The sequence below is a fragment of the Rhodnius prolixus genome, unplaced genomic scaffold, assembly GCF_049639745.1.
Source record: "Rhodnius prolixus isolate KJV_2025 unplaced genomic scaffold, Rpr scaffold_1, whole genome shotgun sequence".
Lineage (NCBI taxonomy): Eukaryota > Metazoa > Arthropoda > Insecta > Hemiptera > Reduviidae > Rhodnius > Rhodnius prolixus.
Genome location: NW_027411581.1, coordinates 3,984,364 through 4,006,519, shown reverse-complemented (window position 1 = coordinate 4,006,519; position 22,156 = coordinate 3,984,364). Strand labels below are relative to the sequence as shown.

At 37.9% G+C, this 22,156-nt stretch overlaps 1 protein-coding gene across 1 annotated transcript in view; it reads right to left on the bottom strand.

The window, feature by feature from the left end:
* sev (receptor protein-tyrosine kinase sevenless) overlaps positions 1 to 22,156 on the bottom strand; it is a 120,357-nt gene that overhangs the window by 36,443 nt on the left and 61,758 nt on the right. The window contains exon 2 of the mRNA XM_074125081.1: positions 17,410 to 17,469. Coding sequence (XP_073981182.1) covers positions 17,410 to 17,469 — 60 coding nt within the window. The remainder of the gene's footprint in view (positions 1 to 17,409; positions 17,470 to 22,156) is intronic.

Sequence of the window (22,156 nt, the reverse complement as noted above, 5' to 3'; positions counted from 1 at the left end):
TTGATGGATGCACAGTGAAGTGGTGATTTCGTACATTTGGAGATTAAATTTAAGGCGCCATAAAAAAAAAAAGTAATAGGTCACGTAAGAATTAAAATCATTTTAGGCAGGAGAGTGTTCACAATAGATTTCTTCCCCATTTTTATGTCAGTTGATCTAAGATCAGTGGAGCTAGAAATGAAGACTAGTTCCCATTGGCTGTGCTTTTACCCCCACCCCTGTTTAAGATAACCACCAACTAATCTTGGCTTTTAATGATTCCACACAGTCTTCTATTTTAACTTTCAATTAGGCGCCACTTTAATGCTCTTAATAAAAGATAGAGGGCACTGTGGTGCACTTGAGTCAGTTTGCTCATTGTTCCTGCTGTTTCATTGCCTTATAAAAATTACTCGTATTCTTGGTTGCTGGTTTTGATTGGATCCTCTCTTTTGTTTCATTAATCTTTTCTGACGCGTACTTATCTTGGCAATAATTATTTCTGAGGTCACTGGTGCCCCACATCATTTTCCAATGCCTCTCCAGGCACTGTTCTCTCGTTATAGACAACACTGTCCAACACGGTAATAAAAACACCTAGTAAGAGAAAATTAAGAACCAGCACAGCTGGTTTCGAACCTGAGATCTCCCTGTTGGCAACCACTGAGCTAAATCCCTAAATAAATGTATTTATTAAGGCATCGGCCAACATCTGAGGTTATTACAGCACACCGGAGCTTTTTCCAGTGCACTGACGGCCTTCGCACAGTGTTTTCTTGTAACAGACAACATTGTCCATCACCAGGGACAGACAGCTGGAGTAGAAGCTACCAGAAAGAGAAAATCTAAGGGACAGCAGCTGGATTCGAACCCCAGGATCTCCGTGTAGCAAACGCACTAAAGCTAATCCCTTCGCTAATAAATTTTTATGGGTCTATTTAACAATTTTTTTTTATTAAACTAACACATACAGGCGCCACGATAGCCGAGCGGTTAGGGGCTAGACCCGCAAAGGTAAGATGTATTGCGGTACTAGGCTATATTCCCAGCCTATGCCTTTAATGGTTAATATGAGAAATTTACAAGTAAAGTATGTTTGCTAGTCGCCAAGGTAGCTGAGCGGTTAGAGGCTAGACCCGCAAAGCTAAGATGTATTGCGGTACTAGACTATATTCCCCGGTCTGTACCTTTAATGGGTAATATGAGAAATTTACAGTAAAGTATGTTTGCTAGTCGCCTCCGACCACGACACATAATTTAGTAGTTGGACGTAAAGCCGGCCTGAAAAACTACGCTTTACTTTACTTTTACTATACTAACACATACACACTTAGAAATACTGACATTTGTGAACCCTGCTTCTTCTTTTTTGTCTCTAGGTACCCATTTACATCCGCTGAAGTCAGCTAGATTAGTTATCAGTAATATGTGAACATTTTTTTTGGATACGCGAAAATTTCTCGTGCTAAATACTGATTCCGCCAGTGCTGTTTATATAGTAAATTTTCCAAAATTATATGTTTTAATCCATGTTTTAAAGAGAAGCCTTCGTGTTGTTAGTTGTTATTTTTTTCTCTTTTTTGCCTAAATAAAAATTAATTTCTACCTCGTTGATTACATCATTATAACATATGTGAAAACGTAATCAATCTTAAAAAGTTATTCTTGAATATATTTTTGGAGGGGTGGGCAGCGGTAGTATCAAAATATGTTTTAAAGAATAATTAGCACTTAACTTAAAACAGAGAAAGAAAGCTCTATAAAAATACACACACGAAGTTTGGTTGTTAAATGTTGCTAAAAACAACGTTAAGGACATCTAATGGGGCAATACAGGGTCAACATAACACGAACCCTAGAGCAACAACTAGCTGGTGGTTGTGGGAATTTTTTTTTGGGGTAGAGAATGAGGTTGCCCACCCTGTACTTCAGATCCTGATACTAGTTTTTTATTAATTTATTTCCTCTCCCTGCTTCCCCCCCCCCCCACAAGTTTAATTCACTAAACCGGATTTGCTGTGTACCCCCTCCCCTACACGAAATAATGATTTACACACACACACACACACACACACACATAAACACGATTTTCTTGCTCCAATTTACTTGCTATTACCTCTTCGCCCTAAATAGCCAGGGACATCACAACAAATTTTTGTAAGCCTTTAAACAGCATTGCCTAGTCCACCCGTAAAGTGGACGCGCAGCAGTTTTTTTTTTTAAATATTTGATTTTCTTTTTTTTAAAAATTTCTTTGAAGTTAAATTTTAGTCTATTAACACGTTAAAAGGGGACACTAACCTAAAATTCTGTCGTGAAAAACTAATTTTTGATCTGCTTATACGATATAACATAAAGTAAAGTAATGTAATTGCCTATTTTTTCAAGCGGGGCTTAACCTCCAACTACCAAATTAGCAAACATACTTTACTGCAAAATTTCTCATATTAACCATTAAAGGTATAGACTGGGAATATAGCCTAGTACCGCAATACATCTTAGCTTTGCGGGTCTAGCCTCTAACCGCTTGGCTACCGTGGCGACTAGCAAACATACTTTACATAAATTTTTTATATTAACCATTAAAGGTATAGACTAGAAATGTAGCCTAGTACCGCAATACATCTTAGCTTTGCGGGTCTAGCCTCTAACCGCTCGGCTACCGTGGCGCCTAGCAAACATACTTTACTGCAAAATTTCTCATATTAACCCATTAAAGGTATAGACTGGGAATATAGCCTAGTACCGCAATACATCTTAGCTTCGCAGGTCTAGCTTCTAACCGCTCGGCTACCCTCTCTTATATAAAATAATTAAATTCAATTTAAAGAAAATTTTAGAATCTGTTTAGAGTAGAAAACTAAAAAATTAATGATGCAGTAAACTGATACTTCCGGAAAAATCAATTTTGACTAAAAATTCTATCGTGGCATCATCATCTGTTGGCATTTAAGCGAAATATCAAATTTTAACGCTTTCCACCAATTACTTCCGGTGAGAAATTCAAAATCGCAAATCGGCACGATTACAGTACTGTGACGTGGAGAGGGAAAGAGGAAATAAAAAAAAATCGCCAAAATTTGGTTTTAAAAGATTTATAGAAAAAAAAAAAAAAAAAATCTAGTATCCGATATTTAAGAGAATGGTCAAGTAATTTAGATGGCAGTGCAAACTACTAAACAAACATTACCCAGAATTCCCTACTGCAAACTCTTCTAAAAACCTCTGTGTAAGTTCGTAGGTTCGTTAATTTGATCTACCCCGTTGGTTTTACTTAGAAGTGTAAGTCCGTCCAACTTCCCGGAAAATGTTTACTCTACTAGAATAACTTCCTTTCGCCAGCCATAATAATGCTAATAAGCCTTAATTGAATTACGATTATAAATGGAAACTGCCGGAAATGTTTTACTAAAGTCTTCATCATTTCCTTTAGAATTAAACCTTAATACTTAGGTTTTTTTCCTCCCTGATATAATACAGAAATATTGGCGATGAAAGCAATGATAATCGTACGAGTGGAAAATTCCATCGCACTCTTTCTTTTCTACCAAATTTCCTTTTTGAAAATTTCCGGAATCTTCGAAAAAAGCCGGAAATAAAAAAGTGGCACTTCCGCTCACTGATTTCCTTCATATTTTGACTTCATACTTAAATACTTATTCCCTGTATAGTATTTTATTTTAAATTTAAGCGCGACTCGCTTGGAACCCACACACTAGTCCTAAAAGACAAGCAATGACAAAACGTGCGAAACTTCTTTACAGACTACTTGGACGACGCTCCAAATTGCCCTTAGAACTCAAACGTTTAACATACAACAGTATCCTCAAACCTATGTGGACTTAACAGACTAGAGCTGTGGGGTTCAGCCATACCTACAAACATACGGACTGTACAAGACATTTCAGTCAAAACTCCTCCGACAGATAGCTGACGCTTCTTACTACGGTGACTAACCTCACTCTTCACAACGACCTTAACATTCCCTTCATAGACCAACTCGTCAAGACTAAATATCGAAAAATTCCATACTACTCTTTCGACTAGTTCTAATCCTCTTGTACTGTCTCAGACTTCTTCGGACATCCCTAATACTCCTCGATGACTGAATCGCCAGTGGCCCCGTGACTTCCTTATAGACTGAAGACCTAAATTATTACTCTCCTCTCTCCTCCTCGTATTCTCTTTCTCACATTCTCCTCCTCACAATCTCCGCTCTCTTATAGAGAGTGCTACCGCTGGGTAGCTTCTCTCCTCCTGCACTTCTCCCGCACCAGTTCATCATACTCTTCATATTTACTGATTGTATCCATGTATACAGATTGTAAATTACAAAATAAATTAAAAAAAAAAATTGAAGCGCGTCAACATCTTAGGTTATCTGTGGCGCCTGCAGCTATTTTTCAGTGCATTGCCGGCATCTGGACAGTGTTCTCTCTTTACGCACATCACCGGAGCATCAGGAAGCTGTAAGAAGTTCCTATGAAGGGCATCAGCTGCTGGATTCGAACCCGGGATCTCCGCGTCGGAATCCAGTGTACGCTAATCTCTTCCGCTTATTCCTTATTAATACTATTACAAAGGAGGAGCAGACAGTGTGCTCAAATTGACAACCTGTTGTTTCGTTCTATGACTTCCTTCCCTATTTCATTTGTTCCTGTGATCTTTTTTTTTTCTTAGATTCCCTTCAAGATTTCTTTTGTGCTCTCCTTACTGTTACCAGACGAGTAACTGCAGCATTCCGTCTACTCAAATGTATCCAAGAAATCTTGGTATCTAACAGAGCTCCAAGGAGGGTATATCCTGCTTCTTCTAATACATGGTAACTTGTTTAAAACTACCTTGGATTATGGCATCATCGTTTGTAGTTTGGTGAATTAATGGAGTTTCCTTCCTTCTTCCCAGAAGAATCTGCAGGTGACATTACGAACCAGACCTAGCTTTGATTTATCCTTCAGTAGTGCAGGAGTGTGCTCTTAATCGGATTATGCTACACAAATGTTTGCTTAATATAATTGCAACAAAGTTGAATGAAAATCTTAAGAAGAATGTAATCTGAAAAACTTCTGTTGTTAAGTTTCTATCGTATTCCATGGGATACTCCGTGCAAAATGTAAATATTTTTGGACCTAGACGCCGTCAAAACATGTATTTTTGGTGAAAGATGCTAATTTCATGATACTCAATCTAGGACCGCGTGTCTTATTGCTGAGGATTGAGGAGAGCTGGTTGGAATGCCAAGTTCATGGAATGCAACGTAGGAGTAAATATAAACGATGATGTTTATTTTGGGCAGAAGAACCGGTACTCTGTGTGCACACAGTCTCTTGTTCTAGTGTTTGTCTACCGTCACCCCTTTCACCATACATTCGTACAAACAGACACTCGCATGGACGTGTTGTTTATAGGGACCAATAATAACCCTCTCTGCGGCGAGACTAAAGCAATGATCTCTCTCTCTCTCTCTCTCTCTCTCTCGCAAGGCTCTGCCTACATGCCAATCCAGGCCATCAACGCCTCAGTCCAAATACAGCCCTCAAATCGACCTACACTCAAGACGGACCAAATGGTCTTCTTCTTACGCGCGCACAGACAAACAACCTTGTTACAAGAACTGCTTCAACCCTTTTTTTCCCCAAGGGCTTCTCCTTCTTCTTCTTCTTCTTCTTCTTGTACATTATTGTCTGAGGACATGAAAGAGCAAAGAAATTGCTAACCATTTTTTTGTTTACACATCTCTTCGTGTTGATTTAATAGAAAATATGGCGACTATGGAGCGTGCCTGTCTGTCTGTACTCTGAAGGAAATCATTTAAAACCTAGAGAAATCTTGTGCAAACTCTCAACACGCACTTTTCCTTGGAGGAAGCGCACTCCTCTAAACTTGCTTCCTCTCAATTAAAGTTGTAAAAATCTACAGGAGATCTGTGAGAAAACCAAGTTAATAGAAAATATTTGGAGAAAATCTCAAGTGAAGGGAAAGATTCTCTAACGTGCAGCTTCCGGTTGAAGGAACGTTTATGTTGAGTTAGGTGTAATTTTAATTGCCCAGGTATTAAATTAGTTTCAAGTAACCGGGTTGGCATCAAATTTAAGAACTGATGATGGGTACAGCTCATTCTAGCATCTGTACTAAAGAAGACCAGATTCGAAGAGTTAAGAAAAAAAAGCAATACTGAAGGACTCAGCTGGACGGGCAATGTAGTTTCAGAAGCGAACGAAAGAGCTGGAACGGCTGGGGTCATTGTAAAAGTAAAGAGTAAAGTTAAAGAAAAGTAATGCCTATTTTTTCAGGTGGGCTTTACATCCAGCTACCAAATTAGGTGTCGTGGAAGGAGGCGACTAACAAACATACTTTACTATAAATTTCTCATATTAACCATTAAAGGTATAGACTGGGTATATAGTCTGGTAACTCAATACATCTTAGCTTTGCGGGTCTAGCCTATACCCGCTCGGCTATCGTGGCGACTAGCTATCATACTTTACTATAAATTTTTCATAATAACTACCAAAGGTTTAGACTGATAATATAGCCTAGTACCGCAATACATCTTAGCTTTGCGGGTCTAGCCTCTAACCGCTCAGCTACCGTGGCGCCTAATTTCAAAATTATATGAGTTTTCTTTGCAGGTATCATTCTATTTGCGGCTTCAGGGCTAACAGGCATTAGCTTTGCTTTTCCCAGCTCTGGCTAACCAAGGATCTGTGAAATGCATGGCCAACTTCTCTTCTACTACGTGCGGAGGTAATATACTCGTACTTTGTTGGGGTTACAATCAGGTTAATCCACAGTTGATGCTGCCTTCTTAATTGAGTTTTGATTTTATCTATTTGGTTCAAGTTTTTTATGTCTGTTCTGTACTTTAAGATAAAAGAACAGTTCTTTGAGTGTAAGCGTCCTTTACTGAGCTCTTTCAGTGGTCCATGCTTATATTCTTCCATGCTTTTCTCCTGAAGTTGTTGTGGGTCATTGCACTTAATCTTTTATCTGGAGTTCTTGAGTATCTCATTTAAGTATTAATTAATGTTAGTTTATAATTTCAATTGGAAGTGAAGCACTTATAGAAGATGTCAGGAGGTGTAACTTAGATTAGTGGATGGATAGACATATGCAACTGGGCCGTTCTGTGAATAGAATTTGGAGGGTAGCAGAATATCGTGTGATAACAGAATATCTGAGAAGCGGTTAGGTAGAAGGTAGGGGGGAGACAATGTTATAACAGCAGAGTAACACATGAACTATTTGTGACAGTTTAGTGACGTGTGTGTGTGTGTGTTTGAATATATAAGTAAATACGAGGTGGCTGCTGTCTTAGAGAGCGAGCAGCTGCTCTCTAATGAGGATGTGTGGAATTAGCTACATCATCTCTGCTACTCTCCAGTTGTACGTGAGTTGAGCACCAGAACAAGTGGTCTCCCCTCCATACCTTATCTACCACCACTCCTCTTATCCCACCTAAGTTTGTCCTTCTAGGACTAACACACTAACTATGCACAAATAGAGGCCCTTCTTCTGCCGCCGCTGATCGTGCCCTCACTTTAACTAGACCGTATTATTACTTATCTTATTTGTAGGTCATCTACAGTAAGAGTTTATTGTTTACATGTGGAAACAATTCATTTGAATATTTGATTAAAGAGAGGGGAACCTCCTCCATTGTTACCTTCTCTAGTTAGGGAAGGCATTGTAATCGTACCGATTTCCGTTTTTTTTTTTACGTGCTAACTGGAAATACATGTTTTAGAACGAAAAAATGTTAAAGTAGATTCTGAGTATGACTGTGAATTTGATAAAGTAAAGTAATTGCCTATTTTTTCAGGTGGGCTTTAAGTCCAACTACCAAATTAGGTGTCGTGGACGGAGCTGACTAGCAAACATACTTTACTGCAAAATTTCCCACATTAACCATTAAAGGTATAGACTGGGAATATAGCCTAGTACCGCAATACATCTTAGCTTTGCGGGTCTAGCATCTAACCGCTCGGCTACCGGTGGCGCCTAGCAAACATACTTTACTGCAAAATTTTTTATTTAACCATTAAAGGTATAGACTGGGAATATAGCCTAGTACCGCAATACATCTTAGCATTGCGGGTCTAGCCTCTAACCGCTCGGCTATAGTAGCACCTCTGTATTGATAATTTAATTCAGAATATTACAAAAAAAAACTTGAAAAAGTTGAATTTTCTTCAAAATCGATATTTTTTTTTGGCAACACAATTAAGCCTCTTTAAATAGTACACATTGAGATAAGATCGAATAGTACGCAAAAATTGCACCTCTTAATCGATTTTTTCCTGGTATGATATTTCAAATAAAAGTTCTAGATCTACTTTTATCCAGCTGGTAGAGCAAGTTTAATGGAAATCGTGGCAGCCATTTTTGTGAAAAATACCAATGAAGTGAAAAAAAAATTAAGTGATACTTCCGGTGGGCTTATTTATGCTAAAAACCACTTTAGAAAAGATGGTTACTGACAAACACATACTCAGACCACTATTTCGTATTCAGAGGATCCCCCCTCCTCAAAACGGATGAAATGTAGAGATTATAAATATCATTTCTGTTACTAGTAGAGAAGGAGAAAAAGAAGTAGCAGATTCCATCTCTTTTTAAAACCACCACAGTCATTGGATTCTGGGAAGAACAATTACTGCACCACAATATGCGTATACATTCACGGCATTAATGTTGTCGCACATCAACGCAATTAAGAAAAGTAACATCTAAATTTAGACGTCTATAAATGGAGCTATATTATTGTAAACACAGGTAGGTGGTACGCTGAACTTGATAAAATTTCTTGTTAACAAGCTGAGAGATGCTGGATATTGTCAAGTTCTGGAGAAGTAGGTGTGGAAGGTTAGCGTTCCAGGGTCTCTGTGTGGAAATGATTCTAACGAAGTTGAAATTCCACCAGCTTCCTTCCCCCTTCATAACATCGCTGCTTCCTCCACAAACCTTGGTGGTAAAGCATCATCATATCCTTTGAGAAAGTATCAATTAGTGTTACACTAATTAACAGTCTACTTTAATTAGTAAATTAAGAAAATGCTTGTGAGGTGGATTTATATGAGACTTATTTTATTGTCTCTCATGACAACAGGAAGTAGATGGCAGGGTCGTAAAGCTACAGGCAAAAAAAAAATCACAATTTTGACTAGGAATAGGCTGAAGGAAAAAATCAAAATTTAGTTTCAGTATAAAAGTCATAAATCAATATTTTGTGGTAAATAAAGAATTCAAGTAATCATTAAAAAAATATTTATTAAGGATCATAAAAAAAGATTTTTATATCGACCACAAAAGTCGATTTTTATCGATATGATAGTAACGATAAGATAGAGTGATGGAAAGAGTGTAACATTGTAATGTTGATGACGGAAATAGTAACGGCCGTGCAACATAAGAAGTCAAGTGTAAAGGAACGTGAATGAAATGGCCTTGTGTTATGTGCCCTTCTATATACCTACTAGTAAGCAAGTCACTGACTGACTGAATGAATGGAAGGCGACCATTTTACTTCCGGTTTCCAAAGAGGTTCTCTTGCGTGAAATTACCGCTACCTTAACTGCCGTCACATAGGAACACTTACCTGGTTGTGACAGACATACGCGCCACACACACTTCCGACACTCAATCACACTAGAGTGAACACTTCCCCTCTGCTTGTTAATTAAAAAAAAGAAGTATAACCGACTGTGTTCACTGACAAGGTCGTTCTGTCAGTCGTTACTTTCAGAATAGAAACAGAAGAAATCTGCTGTGAACACACCTGACTTTGTTTTTTCTCTGACTACAGTTGTCTAAAGTCTAAACTGTAAATTACGCTTTTCTCCATAGAAATGCCAAAAAACACATTTTCAAAATCAATTCCAAGAGTACTTGTAATTTTTCCCGCCATTTTCGAGCAGATAAACGGCAGACTGCCAGGTTTTCATAATAATTGCACAAATTTACGCGAATACGATTACCTAATAGAAACCTATTAGAAAGGCAAGAGTTTAAAATCTACTCAAAAATACCGAAGAAGGCGCCACGCCACGGTAGTCGGAGAGGATAGAGGCTAGACCCGCAAAGCTAAGATGTATTACGGTACTAGGCTATATTCCCCAGTCTATACCTTTAATGGTTAATATGAGAAATTTTGTAGTAAAGTATGTTTGCTAGTCGCCACGCTAGCCGAGCGGTTAGAGGCTAGACCCGCTAAGCTAAGATGTATTGCGGTACTAGGCTATATTCCCAGTCTATACCTTTAATGGTTAATATGAGAAATTTATAGTAAAGTATGTTTGCTAGTCGCCTCCGTCCTCGACACCTAATTTAGTAGCTGGACGTAAAGCCCACTTGAAAAAATAGGCATTACTTTACTTTTACTATTTAAAGGCTCTCGACCCAGAACTGTGTATGTCCCCCCCCCCAATTTCTCGTGTAACCTTCGATATTCTTTCTCTGATAGATCTCGGAGCAAAAGGAAGCTAGCTTGCACTTTAAGTCGTCCTTTTTCCAGGATTCTAAAGCACAATAATTGTGGGTTAATAAGTCAGTCACAGCTTGTACTACCTGCGTCTAACCTGCACGCCAATCTACATCCTTGGAGTTTTAAGCTTAGATTGCTGACGAAATAGATCAGCAGGAAACGGAAGTCGCGATTTTCACTATATACTAAACAGAATCATAATTACATCCCTTGTCCAGGATATGAAGGGCTGGAATCTAATCATTATAGTTTTGTTTTTCCGGAACAGTGGCTGAAATTATATTTTTTTTTTGTACCTCCTGTTAAAAATTGGAAGGATAGAAATGATTATCTACCTGTTACAAAAATCAGCCACCCTTCTACTATTATTTTATAGATAGAACACCTTATAAACCACCTGTTGGAGCGGAAGTGATGGGCAACGATGTGGAGATCCCCCCCGACTGGGCGTGTGGTGACACCTGTGCAGGAAGTCTATTTGCATTAGATGTATATCGTCAAGTTGTAATAACCACCCAAGCCGGTAAAACTGTTTTAGGTTCACATTGACTTTCAGTTAGTTTGGCATTATGCTAATCGCTTGGCAGTGTTACATGTATAAGTAACGTATTATCCGCCATGTTGTAGTAGTGGTTTGGTAAATCTGATCTGAACAAGCCACAGGACCGCTATTTATGTAACTAAATGTTCTCCAAACTTAGTCTTTTATTCTTTAAGTAATTTTATATCTTTGAAAAATTTCAGAAAGGAACGTTGAAAACTGAAAAATCTATGCAGTATAGTGGTCTTCTAAGTCCAACTTCTGTTAACTTATTGAATCATCATGAATATTTATAAACCTTATTTTCTTTATTTTGGAATTTACACCTGTATAGTAATGTATGATTTTGTATTATATGATGATACTGCCAGGTACAACATGAAGGAGTAATCTTCCCTTAATTTGACAACTCTCAATTGAACAGGTCTCAAGACGTTTCAGCGGACGCCTAGGATTTGCCAGGACGTTTAGCGCCACGATTAGAGGATTGATGATAAAGATTTGTGGAAATTATTGTAACGGGGTAAGGACATGGTCTTGGATGTAGGGAATATTCAGGTCGATGTTGAGGGGGTTAAATTTGATGAAGACCCATAGCTCCTAAGTTCAGTAAGTTCAGAAAGGTATTGTGTGTCAGTACGTTTGTTAGGTATTGACAGTTTGGATTGTCCGTCCAGTAGTCTTAAGAGAAGTTTATATCGTCTGTTTCATTCTTGACTTGAGTCAAACTATCAGTCAGGCTTAGGTCTCAAGAGTGGTGGCTGGCTATCACTGGGCAGAGACAGGCGAAGGTGTTCATTAGAGGCTATTCGCCGAGGCTGGCTGCAGAATTAATTCTTCAAGGATGATTGTAGGCCCATTAACTAGCCACTGCAGGCTCAGAAAACACATGAATCGCATGGGCCTGGCAGATTGATAGCCTCTGTAGGTTCTGTCAGGAGGAGGAGGAGGAAACGGCACTGCACGTGTTGTGTCAGTGTGAGGGGCTCGTGTGGCTAAGGATGTTACTTCTCGGGGGGGGGGGGAAACCAAGGCCTATGAGCTTTACCTAAGAGTTGCTCTCCAGCATCAAGAGTCTGACCAAAAGGACAGGTCTGGAGGGCGAGCTTTAGAGTGAGGGTAGCCACAATAGATCCAAAGGGGTCGCAGTGACCTAGGCCTTGAGGCCTCCTAGATGAATCTAATTCTAATCAGTCAGGCTAGAAAATCTTGAATCTAGATTCTAGATCAGACTGTGGTCTAAGTGCATTTCTGAGCACTTAACGGTGTCAGCTGCTGGAATAAAGGTTTTAAAGATAAAAGGATAATGGGAGATATGTTCCACGATTTATTCTTTAACGTGAAAATGCTAGGCCCAACCAAACTAGAATTAACACATTGTGGTGTACGTTAATAACGGTAGAATAGTTTATTAACAGAATGCATTAGCATTTATGTAAATTTTAGTTATTGTAGATATGGTTGGTAGCCCTGCAACATATACTGGTCAAACTGTGGACAATAACCGCTGCAACAGTTTCTCACCGTGATATGATCTGCTCATATTTTTTCTTACTGTAACTGTCCGGCAGTCTTAAGAGCGTAGGAGACGGAAACTGTCATCAACAGTATACTCAATCTTTTTCTCGGATTGAAAAACAGAAAAAGAAAATTCGAAGTGGATTTAGGTTTTTAGAGAATCAAAGTCTTTTTACTTCACCAAAAGTTCCGTTTTGTTGTTCCTTGACTCTGCGAACAAATTGGTTTTCCAAAAATCACTAGAAGTGGAGACTCGATATTCCATTTGAGTACTCAGCTAAGCCGGAAAACAACTTTTCGGACTGGTTGTTCACATCATGGAGATTTTCTTAAAAATAGCACCAATGATTTTTCTTTATTTTCCATCGGACAGTTTTCTTTGCTGAGATTTGTTTTAATTAAATCCGATTTCGATTTATAACTAAAAACTCCTAGACAGTGGAAGCCCGCACAAGGAACCCCTTGTAACTTATACACTTGGCGGTGGAGGAAGAAGCCGAGGGGAAGCCGAATAACGTTGGTTTTTGTTCTTAGGTGGAACCACACCGGAAGTTCACAGGTAACCCCTGCCTAGTCGATTCTTCACACTTCAATAAAGATTCCCATGGGTGATCTAAGCGCCCAGTGTGGCCACTTTAGAAATCGTAACACTTGGCTTGTCCATTTCATGAATATTCGAGAGAATTAATTTGATAGATATAGCTTTATTTTCCCCAAATCAAACAGGTGTGCTTTCACTTCCGGCTATTTATTCGGTAAGTATTAGCATTGTGCTAACTATAGATTTAGGTTTAAAAAGTGGTATGAACTAGGCGCCACGGTAGCCGAGCGGTTAGAGGCTAGACCCGCAAAACTAAGATGTATTGCGGTATATTCCCAGACTAGGCCTTTGATTGTACTGAACTCTGGGGTCCAACCAACCTCCAGAGAATACAATCCCTCCCATCCGAAATCCCCCGGAAGTTAGTGAATGCTCCCTGAAAATAAATTAAAAAAAAATTTGAAGAAAATCGGCTGACCGGAAATACGATCTTGCTGAAAAGATTTTTTAGATCTTTAAAGATTTCCTTAAAAAAAAAGTGCAATTTTTCTTTAAAATTCAAACAGGTTAGAAACAAATAAAACTACAACTTAAATTTGAACATTTTTCCCGGGAACTTCCGGATACTTCCGGAGGTAGTGCCTTTAAAGTACCAATTTTCTGTAAAGTACAACTCAATCTTTTGTGGGCTGTTAAAGAGGGTTAAATGTATTGTGGAAATCGAGTTTGAAGGCAATTCCTCAACCGGAAGTAACTCGTTACTCAATTGGTAGTTCACTTTTTCGAATAAATGGCTACTAGGCTATTCTGTAAACTTCGTATTGGTTGGGGTAAGGCTTCTCTGTAAGGTTAGATTTCAGTGTAATGTACGGTTTTAACAACTAATAATGTTGGCGAGAGTGTAATATGAGTCCGATATTCCGGGTTTGAAGAATATTAATGGGTTCGAAAGTCGTGTGAGTGGTCACTCCAGATTTTTTAAATATGCCTCTTGCGATTGGAGAAACCCTAAAGTAAACATCGGTATAATGAATTAATATGATTTGAAATACCTAGTTTGAATTTATTTAGAACCCTGAGAATTGTACCTAAAATAATGAGGGTGTTCTTGTTAGTTGTTTTTTTGTCTTGTTGTGACATGCCTATAATAATGATGGCTGTGATGTTTATTTTGTATAACATTCAAAAAAACCAAAAAGATAGTAAAAAATTGACAAGTAAATGAAGTAGTGGATGAAGAAACATCAGTTATAATTGAAACTAGTCTGCATGATTAATCAATCAAAAAGAGGAGAGCGAACGTCAAAATGATGTCAAAGTTCATCAGTCATCTAGCATTTATTTTGACAAGTAAACACTTGTTCAGTCAATGAACTGATTTTTCACATTTCATTTAGGAAATATAAATTTTCTTTTTTCCTAAACAGTATAGGAGAATTAAGGGGTTTGTCTTTTTTTTTTTTTTTTGTGGTTTTTTCATGAAAATGGATGTTACGATTTTCTTTAAACTTGACCGCGTTTATTGCTTATTCATTTATGTGAATCATTTTTCCAGGAAAATCTGGAATTATGGTACTTCTAAGGCAAAATGATACCTGCAAAAAAAACTGATATAATTTTGAAAAAATTAGGCGCCACGGTAGCCGAGCGGTTAGAGGCTAGACCCGCAAAGCTGAGATGTATTGCGGTACTAGGCTATATTCCCAGTCTATACCTTTAATGGTTAATATGAGAAATTTTATAGTAAAGTATGTTTGCTAGTTGCCTCCGTCCACGACACCTAATTTGGTAGTTGGATGTAAAGTCCGCCTGAAAAAAATAGAAATTACTTTACTTACTTTATTTTTTTTATTTTTTAGTACGAATGGAAAGTTTAAAAGTTAATTTTATCACGTAAACTGCAGTTAGAGAAGGTGTTGAGAGTGTGCAGCACTCCTGCATCTGTACTTCGAATAAAAACTCCGTATGTGAAATTAGTCGTAATCTTAGAGCTGCCTCCTATTTGAAACAGATCAGCTTATCTTGAATTTATATTTAAAATAATTTTACGTGTTTACTTGAAATTAAATTTCTTTTCAGTGTTTACAGTGATTAAATGAAGATGGCATTGCTCTGTTAAAAAAAGCGAAGCATTGATCAAAATATAAATAAACAAAATAAAATGAAAAAACATTTTTAAAAAACCGTTAGTACAACAAATAATAATAAATAAAATACTTTAATGATCATCAGTTAGTGATTTATGAGGAGTAATACGTCAGTGGTTTTTGCTGGAGGGGCGGGTGGGATGACACTGACATTGGAAGTAATCAGCTGCAGATGGCCTTACAAGTCTCTGCTGCGGACAAGTTTTTAGAGTTCCACCTATAAGTGGAACAAGTGTTGAACAGATTTCTGGAGAATGTAAGGGAAAAAACTTAACTTAGATTAATTAATAATATATACAAAAAAAAAAAATTATTATTATTTATTATTAATAATAAAGAAACAGGGAAAGGATTAGCTATGCAGTTAGCGTATTGGATTTCCATGCGGAAATCCACAGGGTTCGAATCCAGCTGTTGGCTCTTAGATTTTCTCTATCTAGGAGCTTCTTACAGCTCACTGTCCGGTGATGGACAGTGTTGTTTGTAACGAGAGAACACTGTCCGGAGGCCGGCAGTGAGTGCACTTCTTCAGTGGAAAAGAAGCTCCTGGTGCCAATAACCTCAGATTTTGACCCGCCTTAAATAATGGTAAAATAATAATAATAATAATAAACTAAAATTTAGTCCTATCTTTTTATTATTAACAATAAAATTGGGATGATGTGGGGATTCAAAGCTAGGCGATTCCAATCCCGCGAAAACAGAGACCTATTTTTTTGTGAAACATGCCACATTTCGTGGCTTTTGTGTATTTCAAAAATATTTTGTAATTGTTTCTGGAGTAGGGCGGCTGTTGGTCTAGTGGTCATGAAGTGTGTGATTGGTAAGTGGAAGATTTCTTGGTTCGAATCCTCGTGTGTAGCTACTTTTTATTAAAAAAAATTATAGAAAAGTATGGGCTTTGATATATTTTAAAGTAAAGAAATGCCTATTTTTGCAGGAGTGCATTACGTCCAACCATCAAATTAGGTGCCGTGAACGGAGGCGACAAGCAAACATACTTTACTTTAATATGAGAAATTTCTCATATTAACCATTAAAGGTATAGATTGGGAATATAGCCTAGTACCGCAATACATCTTAGCTTTGCGAGTCTAGCCTATAACCGCTTGGCTATCGTGGCCACTAGCAAACATACTTTACTAAAAATTTCTCGTATTAACCATTAAAGATACAGACTGGGAATATAGCCTAGTACCGCAATACATATTAGCTTTGCGGGTCTAGCCTCTAACCGCTCAACTACTGTGGCGCCTGACATCCAATGGTAGTTAAACATTAAGCCCGCCTGAAAAAAAATAGGCGATTACCTTACCTGTTTCAGGAGTAAAATGAATACTAAGTACTCATTTGCAAGTATTGTTTTTCTTTAAATTGGAGACATTTTTTTTGTTCCTATATTTTGTTCAATAATTAAACAATAACCACACAGAAAACGCACACAAAGCGAAAAATAAAACAAAAACTAACTTTGGGGAAGTAAGGGAAATTCTAATTCCCCTCCTGACTGGCGGTGAAGCTGTTGTTCAGGGCAGATTCAGATCTCTAGGTAGGTGGGGATACACGCTACCCGTAATCCGTTTAGGAAACTTTCTTCTGGAGGGTAACGAGGAAGGGGGTGGGTTGGCTCCAGGGAGTTTTATCCCTGGACTTCTTCTTTTCTCCTAGAACTCCCCTAGGGGATCTGAGTTGGTCTACTACATCACTTGGGGAGCTGCAAAGCCTAATTTGGGCCCTAGTAATGGAGCCTACCCAATAGGTCTAATCAAAGGTCACAGAAATATTCTAAGACAGAGCTAAAAATTTCTCTTCTTGTAGTGTGTATAAGAATTAGTAGTAGAAAGTAAAGATTTAAACTAGTCATAACTACAAATTAGGGGTTTTAGTCGAGGGGGAAGCACAAACTTTACTATTAACAATGTTTTTAACAAATAAAAAGTAGCTACCACTCGGGATTCGAACCTACGCCAACACCAGCTTCGAATTACAAAGGCGCTATTCTTTCTAGTCGGACTACAGTAAATTTTCTAAAAACTTGGTCAATTTTTATGTTATTAAAGAGCAAGCAATTCAATTCACATTCTCTCTAGGACTATCGATTCATTAATTGAAATGATACGACTTGACGTCGATCTTGCTTGGGAGAAACGATTAGATTTATTCGACTAGGCGATCGTTGAGCAGTAGAGTGTTTGCTTACCTGAGAGATTTTACAATCTGGTCCACAGCCAACTTCATAGTGGATATCTTGGGTACGATTCTGAAACAACAGGAGGGTTTAGTTATTGTTATGTTATGATTAAAGATCATTATTTCAGATTTATCCTAACAAATAATTGACTTAATTATTAACAAATATCAATTGATCTGTTCTCATCGCAAGAAGAAGATCTCAAGAAGGTCTATCCTCTGTAGCACGCATGTTTATTGCATCCCTGACCGGATTCGGACTTTAGTCCATCATTAGTGGATTATTAATAAGCTTAGTGTAGACGATTCTGACTCGCACTGCAAGTGTATCCATCACTACAGACGACCTAACCACATTTTCAATAAGATATTGGTTTGTAAACTCAAACCTGACTTAAATGCAATTTACTGTGAATTGTATATTCTTTTTATTATAACAAATAAATAATCTTAAATAGGGAAATAAGAAAATGGTGACTAAATAAACGAAAAGTTTATAGCAAACATTGATAATAAACATTTATATGTGTTTGTCAGTGTTTTAAGATGAATCATCATCTAAAGAGTTGTCTGGACCAATCTGATACATTCTGACCAATCAGATCAAGTGACCCAAACATATAAACGTATTAATGGCTTGGATTTTTGCTGATGAAACCATCTTTTGGAAGTGACTGAACTTTCAGATACACCAACTAGTTGTTGGGAAAACTTATACTTTATTTTCTTATTGGAAATCAGAGAAAAGTTCATGTTTCTCAGAGAAAGTTTTTCTTACTCTGAGTAAGAGACAGTACTGTAATCGTGCAGATTTTCGATTCAGAGTTTTCAACAGAAATATTTATTTTCTCTTGTGTCAGGAAAAGTGGAAAATTAAAGTAATTGCCTATTATTTCAGGCAGACTTTACTTCCAACTACCAAATGAAGTGTCGTGGACGGAGGCGACCAGCAAAAATATACCGCAATACATCTTAGCTTTGCGGGTCTAGCCTATAACCGCTTGGCTATCGTGGCGACTAACAAACATACTTTACTATAAATTTCTCATATTAACCTTTAAAGGTATAGACTGGGAGTATAGCCTAACTTAGTACCGCAATACATCTTAGCATTGCGGGTCTAGCCTATAACCGCTCGGCTACTCGTGGCGTCTAGCAAACATACTTTACTGCAAATTTCTAATATTAACAATTAAAGGTATAGACTGGAGATATAGCCTAGTACCGCAATACATCTTAGCTTTGCGGGTCTATCCTACAACCGCTTTACTATCGTGGCGCCTATTAATGTTTATTGTACTTACAATTTTTTTTATAACTGCTAGTAGGTTCGTAATCTTGCTGTAAACTAGTTGCTACTATTATTATATTTGTAAGTTTTTAGTAAGTTATCAATTAGTTTTGTGCAGTAGTTGTAATGAATTAGAATTTTTCAAAAATATTTATTACTTTCGTTTAATAATTAGTCACCTTAGCGTGACAGAAGTTAGCCTTTATGTAAGAAGGTTTCTATTAGGTTACTTTAAAACTGGGATGTCTAAAATTTCAAGTATTGCTAACTTAAAAATATGAATAATATTGTATTGACCAATAAATTTATTATTTTGTTTTTATGATTAATGAAAAATAAATATCTATTAATAATTAGGCTTTCAGCACAGTGGATGATAAAATGATTGAAAAATGATCTTCTTTCAAAAGATTTAGAACAATAATGGGTCCTTAATTTAACGTTTGCAGACAAAAATAGACAAGTTTAATAATTTAGAGGTCGTCGAAGTCTTTCCAAAAAAAAAGAAAAAAAAAAAGAAGTTTTTTTAAAGAAAAGAAATGAAATAAACTTGTCTAATTGGTTGTCAAGTGAAAGATGAAAAAGAAAAAAAATTTGAGACCCGCTGATTGGGCGAATGGAACAAGTTTTGCCAAGCTAATCTAGAAGGCATTTAGAAAACATCCCAGTTTGATCTCCTTCCTTTTTCGCCAACTCCAGTCGTTTAAGAAAGAAACGTCAGCGATAGAAGGATCTAATTGTAGTTGTTGAATTCATGCTTAATGAATACGTCTAAATGAATGAACGAGAAGTTTATTGTATTCCTTCAAGGGTGGGACAAAGCGGAAGTACTGCGAAAAGTTTGGAATTTTATTTAAGTTATTGAGTTTTTACCGGGAATTTACTTTTAAATTTCACCTTGAATTTAAAACTCCAGATAAGTTTTTCCTGTCCAGAGAAACCGTACAAGAACCGTAACTTCCGTTTACTTTGACACGATCTGAAATAAGCACCACTTACAACAATAACAGAAAGTACCAAAACTAGAAATTATAATTAACAGAAGAGAGAGAGAGAGAGAGAGAGAGAAACGTCATAATTAATGATTAAAAATAGCTTTAATATAACTAACAAACGGAAGGAAGTTTTTGATGTTTTATAATTAAAAGAAACGATCTAATTTAACACTGTTAGTGTTCAAAAACAATTAAATGTTTTGTCACCCAAACAGGATATATATTTACGACAATATTACGCACACACATGGCCATTGAGTGTGAGCTTTGTGGCACCTTCATACAGGAACTTCCTGTGGCTAAATTAATTGATTTTAGAGTGTGAGGCTTGAATTTCATCGAATAATGTAAAAAAGACATTGAAACACACACTGAAAAGTGTTAACTAATCGGAATTGAGTGTTCAAAGTACATTGTTGAAGCTGATATAACCGAAGATTACCGGTTATGGTTTAGGGAAAGAATGTATGGCGAAGTGGAAGAGGAATTGAATCGGGAATGGAGGAATAGGTGGCGAGCGTCAACTAAGGGAAGAACAACCTTTAGTTTCGTCCCCGACGCTGCCGGAGGTAGGCGGCTGGTTTCCACTGAGATGCCATATGCAGTTGCACGATTGGTCACGGGACACGGTATGTTGCGCGCCAAAATGTTCGAAATGGGCTTAGCAACGGACCCATATTGCGCTTGTGGAGATCCAGAGACAGCGGAGCACATTATTATGGAATGTGATCTTTATAATGATTTGCGCTGTATTATGTGGCGGAGAGTGGGATTTCCGTTCTGCTTGGCTGGAGACGTTTTCCCCTTGTTACTGGAGAACGCGTCTGCGTATGTGGCTTTCCGCGAATTCGCGCAGGCGGCCTTTGAGAGGCGGATGACCTCGGTGGTTGGTAGATGAAGTAGATCTGGTTGGTTGGTTGAAGGGTGTTGTTGGGAGTTTGATTTGGTGCGTATTTTTCGAGTTTGTGTTGGGTGTGTGCGAGTGTGTGTGTGATTTTATTTGTTTTATTTATTTGTAATTGTGTGATTGTTGTTGATGATTTGTTGTTGTTGATGATTTGTTGTTGTTGTTGTTGTTGTTGTTGTTGTTGTTGTTGTGTTGTGTTGTGTTGTTGTTGTTGTTGTTGTTGTTGTTGTTGTCGTTGTTGTTGAGATTCTCTGTGCCTGTTGGCTTTGTTGCTTTGTTGGCCGGGACTTGTGAGTGTTGAGAGCTCATTTTGTGGTCGTTTATAACGGAGGAGTGTATACGTGGGGCGGGTATGAGCTAGCGCTCGGGGACCGCCCCTAATTAAAAAAAAAAAATAATAATTGTTGAAGCTTTGTTTTCATAAACAGTTCTTTCAGCTAAATATACGAACAGAATTTTGGAGTTACTAAATAAGAGAGTAAAGCAAGTTGTCCGATAATATTCTGCTTTTGATTTCATTCCAGGAGGACTTAAAGTAAAAAGTAAGTAAAGTAATCGCCTATTTTTTCAGGCGGGGCTTAACGTCCAACTACCAATTAGATGTCGTGGACGGAGGCGACTAGCAAACATACTTTACTGCAAAATTTCTCACATTAACCATTAAAGGTATAGACAGGGGAATATAGCCTAGTACCGCAATACATCCTAGCTTTGCGGGTCTAGCCTTTAACCCCTCGGCTACCGTGGCGAGTAGCAAACATACTTTACTGTAAATTTTTCATATTAACCATTAAAGGTTAGAGACCGGGGAATATAGCCTAGTACCGCAATACATCTTAGCTTTGCGGGTCTAGCCTCTAACCGCTCGGCTACCGTGGCGAGTAGCAAACATACTTTACTGTAAATTTTTCATATTAACCTTTAAAGGTTAGAGACCGGGGAATATAGCCTAGTACCGCAATACATCTTAGCTTTGCGGGTCTGGCCTCTAACCGCTCGGCTACCCATTCCAGGAGCACTTAACTGGTGCCTTATGATCCAAGTCGAAGAGTTAGATGGCTAAGAGGTAACTGCGTCGAAAACCCAGTCCCTGAGGTCAGAACAGTCAGATTATGAACAGCCTACCCTGGCTAAAGCGGGCTTAGAAAAACTTTTGTGCCCTTTATCACAAAGTCTGAGTAGTTACGTGGTGTGGAGAAGTATATTCCCTATCCTGAGTGCGAGAGAGGTGATTAGTTATCCAAATCAGCCAGCTTCTCTTTCTTTCTAGGAGTTCCCCAGAGTGATTGGATAGTTACTAGGTGAAGAAACCGGATATATCTACTCTGGAGGTGGCATTTTTGAAGAGGGTTGTCTGGCTCTAGGGAAATTTTTACTGGCTCCCTACTTCAGCTAGGATTTTTCAAGAGAGGATGAGTTGTTGCGATGCTTTACCAAGTAAGGATGTACCCTCCCTAGTCCGAACTTGTTAATTCAGCTGCCATCTTTGGAATATCATGAAAGGACATGGCGAGAAGTTTGAATTGGGTTACTTGGGGATTGTTATTGCTGACTGTGGCTCCCA